This window comes from Cebus imitator, unplaced genomic scaffold (assembly GCF_001604975.1).
Source record: "Cebus imitator isolate Cc_AM_T3 unplaced genomic scaffold, Cebus_imitator-1.0 Scaffold0, whole genome shotgun sequence".
In the NCBI taxonomy this organism is placed as follows: domain Eukaryota; kingdom Metazoa; phylum Chordata; class Mammalia; order Primates; family Cebidae; genus Cebus; species Cebus imitator.
The window spans coordinates 11457899-11468003 of NW_016107315.1; the positions used below are offsets into that span (position 1 = coordinate 11457899).

A 10105-nucleotide genomic window follows, 5' to 3' on the forward strand; every position below is an offset into this window, starting at 1 on the left:
AAAAAAAAAAAAAAAAAAAAAAATCCAGTTTGGCCCTTTCCTGCTCTCTTTCTTGCAAGGTGATCCCTTCTGCTAGGTTATGACACAGCTAGAAGGCCCTCATCAGATGTGGCTTCTTGACCCTTGATCTGGAGGACTTTACAGCCTCCAGAAGAACTGTGAGCCCAATATTTTTGTTTTTTGTTTTTTTTTTTGAGACAGAGTCTCGCTCTGTCACCCAGGCTGGAGTACAGTGACACGATCTCTGCTTACTGCAGCCACTGCCTCCTGGGTTCAAGTGATTCTTGTGCCACCATACCTGGCTAAAGTTTGTATTTTAGATATAGTGTTTTGCCATGTTGACTAGGCGGGTCTTGAACTCCTGGCCTCATGTGATCTGCCCACCTTGGTCTCCCAAAGTGCTGGGATTCATGAGCTAATGCTCCCAGCCACCTTCTATTGTTTATATTAATAAATTGCCTAGACAGTGGTATTCTGATGAAGTGTACCAAACAGATAAAGACCAGCTGCAAACACTGCTGAGAGAAATTTTAAAAGACCTAAATAAAGGCAAAGATTTACTTATTTTTTTGAGACAGAGTCTCGCTCTGTCACCCAGGCTAGAGTGCAGTGACACGATCTCTGCTTACTACAGCCTCCGCCTCCTGGGTTCAAATGATTCTTGTGCCACCATACCTGACTTCGTTTTTATTTTAGATCTTAAAACTTGGTGTTGCTAAGAAATTAGGAAATAGATTCTCAGCCAGGTGCAGTGGCTCATGTCTGTAATCCCAGCATTTTGGGAGACCAAAGCAGGTGGATTACGTGAGGCCAGGAGTTTGAGACCAGCCTGGCCAACGTGGTGAAACCCCATCTCTAACAGAAATTACAAAAATCAGCGATCAGCAGGGTGTGGTGGCATATGCCTGTAATCCCAGCTTCTCAGGAGGCTGAGGCAGGAGAATTTCTTGAACCTGGGAGGCAGAGGTTGCAGTGAGCTGAGATCATGCCACTGCACTCCAGCCTGGGCAACAGAGTGAGTCTCCCTCTGAAAAAGAAAAAAAAGAAAGAAATTCTCCGTAACATTCATCTGTACATTCATTCCAATTCTAGTCAGAATTTCAACAGGCTTTCTGTAGAAATTAATGAGCTCATTTTAAAATTCATATGGAAATGCAGAGGACCTGGAATACCCAAACAACTTTGACAAAAGAAAAAGAAGACTTATGTAACATAGTTTCTATGCTTATTATAAAATGGCAATAAAATAATCAAAGCAGAGCCTCCAGAGATAGACTCATACACATCCAGACAATTGACTTTTTGTTTTTTGAGACAGAGTCTGGAGTCTCGCTCTTGTTGCTCAGGCTAGAGTGCAGTGGCACGATCTCGGCTCACTGCAACCTCCGCCTCCCGGGTTCAAGCAGTTCTCCTGCCTCAGCCTCCCAGGTAGCTGGAATTACATGCTTGTGCCACCACACCTGGCTAATTTTTTGTATTTTTAGTAGAGACAGGGTTTCTCCATGTTGGTTAAGCTGGTCTCGAACTCCTGACCTCAGATGATCCACCCGCCTTGGCCTCTCAAAGTGCTGAGATTACAGGCGTGAGCCACCCCACCCAGCCTGACAATTGACTTTCAACAGAGGCTCTAAACAAGAACCAAAATGGCGTTGGCCTTCTAAATAGCAACTGAAAATGCTGAGGGTAAAAAAAAACACATTTCCAGCCTAAATATATTTATATATATATGTATATATAGTTAGGAACTATCAACTAAAGGGATTGGGAGGAGGGAAGATATAAGATCTGGAAAATAGATTCTAGTACAGGTAAGAGTAAGGGGATGTCATAGGACAGTAACTGCAGGAAGCCTAGGCATGAGATTAAAGCAGGAACAGCTGAGAGGGAGGGGGCTGGGGTGGGGGGGAAGGAACTGATGTGTTGGAATTTACAGAGAATATTATTGATAGGTGTGTGGCAGAAATGTTCCAGAAATAATTTATAATCAGGCCATAGAAAAACTGAGTAGTTTTTAAATGTGGCGATTAGTAACTCCACTAAAAAGGAAGGATTAGGGTGGCACAAAAAGGAGAGGTGGCCTTCTAAACTACTTGTCTTTACAGTGTGTATTATCTGCGGAGTCATTGTAATGCAAATCTTACTTCCCACTGTATGTAGCTGAGTAGAAATTGGGTTTGCTATCTTTGCTGCCCACATTGCTCAGGATCTAAGATGTAGCCATATGTGAAAGAACTAGTGTTCTAAGTGGGTGTCTTTTCTGCATGTGCCCTGTTATTCAGGTCGCTCCATGTGCCTCCTCATCAGGATAGTGTTTGGTTGTCTCCAGCCCTGCTCTATGGCAGGACAGTCTGCTTTACTTCATTTACCAGTTTCCTATTAGCCAGTGTTTTTAGGGGAAATCTTTTCTAGAATAGCTTTGATCCTAATATGTTTTAGGAAAAATACAAACATACTAGGCTAGGCGTGGTGGTTCACGCCTATAGTCCCAGCATTTTGGGAGGCCGAGGCAGGTGGATCACCTGAGGTCAGGAGTTCAAAATCAGCCTGACCAACATGGTGAAACCCATCTCTACTAAAAATACAAAAATTAGCCAAGTATAATGGTACGCGTCTATAATCCCAGCTACTCTGGAGGCTGAGGCAGGAGAATTGCTTGAACCTGGGAAGCAGAGGTTGCAGTGAGCTGAGATCAAGCCATTGCACTCCAGCCTGGGCAACGAGCAAAACTCCATCTCAAAAAAAAAAGACAAATAAAAAACCAGCAATAATTAAAGTGCCTTTACTAGTCTTGTTTAAATAGGCTGATTCTTTTTCTTTTTTTCTGATGCCCTCTAGGAAGTAAAAAGAAAGAAAAGGAACGACCAGAAATTTCTCCTCCATCTGATTTTGAACACACTATCCATGTTGGCTTTGATGCTGTTACTGGAGAATTCACTGTAAGTTTACCTAGTTCGGGCCTATTTATAACATTTAAAATAGCACTCAAACATTTTTCTTCATTACTAAATTTGAAATTAACACTTCAGGCCAGTCTCACATCTGTAATCCCAGTACTTTGGGAGACCAAGGTGGGCAGATCACTTGAGGTCAGGAGTTCGAGACAGCCTGGCCAACATGGTGAAACCCCATCTCTACTAAAAATACAAAAAAAAAAATTAGCCAAGAGTGCCGGTGTGCACCTGTAATCCCAGCTACTTAGGAGGCCAAGGCAAGAGAATCGCTTGAACCCAGGAGGCGGAGATTGCAGTGAGCTGAGACCACGCCATTGCACGCCAGCCTACGCAAGAAGAGCGAAACTCTGTCTCAAAAAAACAAAACAAGGCCGAGCTCGGTGGCCCACACCTATAACCCCAGCACTTTGGGATGCCGAGGCAGGTGGATCACAAGGCCAGGAGCTCAAGACCAGCCTGGCCAACATGGTGAAACCCAGTCTGTTAAAAATACAAAAATTAGCTGGGCATAGTGGCTTGTGCCTGTAATCCCACCTACTCAGGAGGCTGAGGCAGAAGAATAGCTTGAACACAGGAGATGGAGGTGGCAGTGAGCGCTGAGACCGTGCGGTTGCACTCCAGCCCAGCCTAGGCGACAGAGTGAGACTCCATCTCAAACAAAAAAAGAAATTAACATTTCTATCCACATGTTAACTATGAATTCTTAAAGCTTTTTGCTTTTTAAAAAAGTGTTAGTGGTTGGATATATTGTTTTCCTAGAGAGCAGAGCCTATTATAGTTATGCAAAACAGACTTAGAAAAATAGAACTTTAGAAAATTAGATCTTTAGTCAAAGTTATACTCAGAGGATTGGTTTGTTTTGTCTATTTGTCATTTATCTCTGGAAATTAATTTTATTGGATCGATTTGAACCATAACTCATTTCTGAATATCTTTTTGTTAGGGCATGCCAGAACAGTGGGCTCGATTACTACAGACCTCCAATATCACCAAACTAGAGCAAAAGAAGAATCCTCAGGCTGTACTGGATGTGTTAAAGTTCTACGACTCCAACACAGTGAAGCAGAAATATCTGAGCTTTACTCCTCCTGGTAAGACAATGGCATAAGGCTGAGTCAGATGGAGATTTGTGAAGCACTTTTAGATAAAAAGATTATTTCTGGAAAAATAAAAAGCTAAACTATGGTTCTTGTCCATACTTTTTTCCCCTGGATAGATTCTACCTTCTATAGACGGATCCAAGGCAGTTCTGAAGCATAATTTGGATCTGTGAATTATATTAATATCATAGGTTCGCAGAAATGGGAGCTGATGAATATTTTGGCTTTTTGTTTATTTGGTTTTTTATACTCTTTGTTTTTATTTTTTTCACTCCTCACTGCTTTTAAATGACTTCCAGCAATCAAAAGAGAAGGCACTGATTGATAGACATGTTTTATACTAGAAATATACTTAGTGGGACAAGAGGAAGGTTGTTTTGCACAGATCTGAACTAAAAAATGTTTAGGTCCACTCAAAAAAATTGAAACTCATAAGTATGCAGATAATAGAATATATGTATTTTAATATATAAAATCGATAAATCATATATAAAATAAGCATTAGAACTAGAAGGATTTCTACCTCAGAATTGGAATATCTGAATATTATCTATGTAGTCCTAGTACTGTAAATTTTACTTTCTGGATAAATGTAGCTGGATGGAAATTGGGTTTGATTTACTTTGTTTTCCCAGTTGCTCAGTATCTGAGATATACCCTTATCTATGAAAGAACCAGTCCTCTAAGAATTGGTGTAGTGGATTTTTAAAAATAGTTTTTTCAAATAAAGATCAGAATAAAGTTCAGACATTGCAGTGGTTGATAGATCTCTTGAATCTCATTTGATCTTTAGGCTTCCCCTCCCACACACTGGTTCATGCTATCTTTTCTTGCAGTTTGTTAAAGAAACAAGATCATTTGTCCTGTTTTCCTCATTTTAGATTTTGCTCAATACATTCTCAGGATGTCATCTTTAAGTGTGTTTCTCTGTCTCTGAAGTCATACATGTGGTTTTCAAACACAGTATGATTGAGAAAAATCATGCATGTGATTTTAATTGATGATGCTTAATGTTTGCATCCTCACAGAAATAAAGGCCATGCTCAAGGAAGAAATGGAAATCTTTTTGCAAGTGATCTTGACCTTTTTTGTTTAGTCTAGTACACCCTTAGGAAAAGGTCAGACATGTTCCTAGAACTTTCGTATCAACCAGTAAGTCTGCCGATTAGTAATTTTTTTGAAAAATCAATGATTGGCCACAAAATAGTAGCTTATTTTCATCTAGTACATATATGTGTGTGTGTGTACGTGCCTGTGCACAAGTGTGTATGTGTTTATGTGTATGTATGTGTATGTGTGTATATATATGTGTGTATGTATATATGTCTCTGGGCATTTTTAAAAGAAAAACAAAACGATGTCAAAATTTTACTTTCCACAATTGTCATTGTCTTAATGGTTTCATTAAGTTCCTCAGTCAGCAGTTTTCTGGAAAAAGTATCTTTATGAATAAATTTGTTTAGTTTTAATAAATACTGGTTGATAGGTATAGTTTCAAATAAATTTTGATAGCTTTGTTGAGGTATAACTTACATGCAATTCAATTCATCCATCAGTTCATCACTGATTTTTAGTAAATTTATAGTTTCATTTAGATTTCAGATTCATTACCTTGCTCTTATATAAATTTTTTTTTAATGGGGTTTCACCACATTGGCCAGTATGGTCTCAATCTCCTGACCTCATGATCTATCCACCCCAGCCTCCCAAAGTGCTGGGATTACAGGCGTGAGCCACCACGCCCAGCCGGTCTTATATAAATTCTTATTTGACTACTTGTGTTGTCATTTTTCTCAAGAGTTAATTCAACTTGAAATCAGTTTAAGAACATTTTGCTTTCTCTATTTTATTTTTTTCCTTTTGTCATATAAAAGTGCTATTTCTCTAATTGCTAACATTATGTTTTGTTTCATATTCAGAGAAAGATGGCTTCTCTTCTGGAACACCAGCAGTAAGTTAATGATATTTTTTCTTGTAGCTCTTGTTCTAATATAGGTTACCCAAGACAAATCTCAGTTTTTATTTTGCTTTCTAAAATAAATTACAGCCATCAGAGGTGAATAACTACTCAATAGGTATTTTTAGCTAGCCACTGATTAGTTGAAGAAGCTATATTAAATAGAAATTCCTTGATATGATACTTAATGTAACTAAAATTTGTAATGACCTTCAGAACTGTTTAGCTACTTTTGATAATGTTAACATATACAAGCGTGAATGCAAAAAACTTGCTAGCATATGTTTTCTTCTCTACCTTGTAGTTCTTCTGCTACTATTTTAATGAATATAGACTATGGAAAGGTACTGAACAGTTGAAACTTGTCAGTCTTCAGAGTCATCTAAAACTAAGTTATCACATAAACACAGTCACTTCTTGGAAGTAGTTACTGTTTTATTTGCAGTTCCTCAATTGGGAGGAAACAGTCTCCTGGAGTTTTATATTATATTTTATTTATTTATTTTGAAACAGTCTCACACTGTCGCCCAGGCTGGAGTGCAGTGATGTGATCTTGGCTTACTGCAACCTCTGCCTCTTGGGTTCAAGCGATTCTCCTGCCCTGGCCTCCCGAGTAGCTGGGATTACAGGTGTACACCACCATGCCCAGCTAATTTTTTTGTATTTTTAGTAAAGATGGGATTTCACCATGTCTTGACCTCAGGTGATCCACTCACCTTGGCCTCCCAAAGTGCTGGGATTACAGGCGTGAGCCACTGCGCCTGGCCAAATCTGACTATTTTAAATGTCACCAAATGACTCTGACATGTAAAGCCTAGAGGATCTTTGATTTTGGTCTTAACAAATAATATTGTTTACTTTCAGGGCATTGTATATGTATGCTTAGAGTAAATAGTACTTTATTTAAAATATTTGGTATTCACCATATATGTTTCATAAACTTTTTCGTAATGTTGGATTATAATTCTGTTCAGTTATATAAATATGAGCTAATGAGGTTTAGTGGTTTTGAAATGAGCTATCAAAGAAGTAAACTTTTTGAAGTATGTTGAAAAAGGGAGACAGTCACATAGAAGCCTATTTGACTTGCCTTTCTTACTTTGCTCATAATAAATGCAGTTGAATGCCAAGGCATCAGAAACATCAGCAGTAGTGACAGAGGAAGATGACGATGATGAAGAAACTGCTCCTCCTGTTATTGCCCCACGACCAGATCATACAAAATCAGTGAGTGTTTGATCAGTGAACTAGGCTGTGTGTTTGTGCATGTGTGTTTTAAAAAACAGCAGTCTGTATTTGACTTACAGTGATTGGTTTTAAAAAGCCCTCAAGTTTAAAATAGTTTAGTATGGGGAAGTTGAACTAAGAGACCTGTAACCAAAGAATACTAAGAGATCTATACCCAAAGAACACTCACCAAAAACTAGTTTTCTGAAGATTAAAATGTGATGTGTCTTTAAAAGTTAACATACTGGCCAGGCTCAGTGGCTCACACCTGTAATCCCAGCACTTTGGGAGGCCAAGGCGGGCAGATCACCTGAGGTCAGGAGTTCGAGACCAGCCTGGCCAACATGGTGAAACCCCGTCTCTACTAAAAATACTTTAAAAAAAAAAAAAAAAAAAAGTTAACATACTTACCTCACTGGGCTTTTTTCTTTCTATAGTACACCTTTTCTAAAGGGTTCATCTGTTTCCCAGGCTTTCTCTGTTTGTCTCAATGTGGGTAACTACTAAATCTAATACTTAGATCTTTCCTCTTACCCAGATTATGCATTTTAATCTCCCATTTTACACTTCTCTCAAAGCCTTGATGTCATTCAAAAGGCAATTGAGAATGAAATTCCTAACCAGGTAAGGGAGAATTTTTTAAATGATGACCTTAAATGGAGCCAAGAAAAGAGGAATGACTGCAGTTTCCATTCTGCGCCCTGCACTAATATAAGTAGAGTGTGGGGAAGGTGCTGTGCCGGGGAGTGGGATGTGCTCATGGCACCGTAGGCAGGCAGAGCCCTGAGGACTGCCTCTGGATGCTGAGCTGATGGCAGAGGACTCCATTTTTTTTAGCTGTTAGACCTGGCTGTTTGAAATGAAATGGGTGGTAGGCATTGTAATTGTGTAAAAATTTTGGGGGGAATTAATAATAGTTCTTTCAACATCAAGGTTTCTGTTATTTTGCATTTTAATTACATTTGTAGTAAAAACATTTTAAACTGTGCTTTTTGATACATTGTTACATCATTTTAGATCTTGACATACTTAAATTTCATTCATGGGCCTGCTGTTTTGCTAGACAACTTTTCAAATGTATATGTGCTATGACAAAAATGTTTCACATTTATTCTTAGTTACACTTCTCTTATATCTGAAAATAGTGTTCTTATTATTTAGAACAGTGGAAAAGAGAACTTAGTTCAGGTTAAACATCAAAGAACTGAATAGTGTGCCAGTAAGAATATCTGAAAACATTATTCCCCAAACCTTAGTAATGAACTGTGTCTCCACAGATTTACACACGGTCTGTAATTGACCCTGTTCCTGCACCAGTTGGTGATTCAAATGTTGATGGTGGTGCCAAGTCTTCAGACAAACAGAAAAAGAAGACTAAGATGACAGATGAAGAGATTATGGAGAAATTAAGTATGTTATCTACATTTTACATCGTTGTTAAATTGTTAACAGCTCTTAAACCATTTGGCCCAGGTGGATTTGAACTTACACCTTACATTGTGACTTAAAGTATAAACAGATTGTTTTCTTATAGTAGCAATAGCTTCAGTTACAATCTAATGATGTCACTGGGTGCCGTCCTCACACCTGCAATCCCAGAACTTTGCGAGGCTGGGGGTGGGCGGATCACCTGAGGTCAGGCATTCGAGACCAGCCTAGCCAACATGGTAAAACCCCATCTCTACTAAAAATACAAAAATTAGCCAAGTGTGGTGGCATGTGCCTGTAATTTCAGGTACTTGGAGGCTGAGGCAGGAGACTCACTTGAACCCAGGAGGTGGAGGTTGCAGTGAGCCAAGATTGTGCTACTGGCCAGGTGTGGTGGCTCACGCCTGTAATCCTAGCACTGGCAGGGGCCAAGGTGGGTGGATCATGAGGTCAAGAGATCAAGACCATCCTGGCCAACATGAAACCCCGTCTCTACTAAAACCACAAAAACTAGCTGGCCGTGGTGGCGCACGCCTGTAGTCCCAGCCACTTGGGAGGCTAAGGCAGGAGAGTCACTTGAACCTGGGAGTCGGAGCTTGCAGTGAGCCAAGATCATCCCACTGTACTCCAGCCTGGCAACAGAGCGAGACTCTGTCTCAAAAACAAACAAACAAAAAATACAAAGAATAGCTTACTGGCCGGGCGCTATGGCTCACACCTGTAACCCCAGCACCTTGGGAGGCCAAGGTGGGTGGAACACTTGAGGGACTTGCAGTCAGGAGCAAGACCAGCCTGGCCAATATGGCAAAACCCGGTCTCTACTAAAAACACAAAAATTAGCCAGGCATCATGGCAGACACCTATAATCCCAGCTACTGGTGGGGCTGAGGCAGGAGAATTACTTGAACCTGGGAGTCAGAGATTACAGTAAGCCGAGATCGTGCCACTGCACTTTAGCCTGAGTGACAGAGTGAGACTCAGTCTCAATAATAATAAATCAAAAATAATAATTAAAAGAATATTAATCGAGAGTGATCAAGGAAAAATACTTTATGGAAGGATTGTTTTAAACATTTGGGCTGGGCATAGTGGCTCAAACCTGTAATCTTAGTACACTGGCTGGCCAAGATAGCATAGCTTGAGTCCAGGAGTTCAATGCCAAACTATACAACTTAGTGAGACCCTGTCTCTACCTTAAAAAAAAAAAATTAACGAAGTATGGTGGTGCGTATCTGTAGTCCCAGCTAACTGGGAGCCTGAGGGAGGAGGATTGCTTGAGTTCAAGGATGTAGTGAGCTGTGATTGCGCCACCGTACTCCAGCCTGGGTGACAGAGTGAGACCCTGTCTCTAAATAAACAATCATTTATATGCCCTAGATTTATTTGCCTTTGATTTATCAGTGCTTTCAAGTATAAACCTGGCTTTTACTCTCACTCTTTTT

The 10105-nt window shown here is 39.8% G+C and overlaps 1 protein-coding gene across 2 annotated transcripts in view; it reads left to right on the forward strand.

Moving 5' to 3' along the window:
• The window catches only part of PAK2 (p21 (RAC1) activated kinase 2), an 84763-nt gene that overhangs the window by 53396 nt on the left and 21262 nt on the right, over positions 1-10105 (forward strand). For both annotated transcript variants that reach the window (XM_017522819.2, XM_017522824.2), the window contains exons 3-7: positions 2836-2936; positions 3895-4042; positions 5971-6002; positions 7128-7235; positions 8513-8645. In XM_017522819.2, the coding sequence (XP_017378308.1) occupies positions 2836-2936; positions 3895-4042; positions 5971-6002; positions 7128-7235; positions 8513-8645 (522 nt within the window). The remainder of the gene's footprint in view (positions 1-2835; positions 2937-3894; positions 4043-5970; positions 6003-7127; positions 7236-8512; positions 8646-10105) is intronic.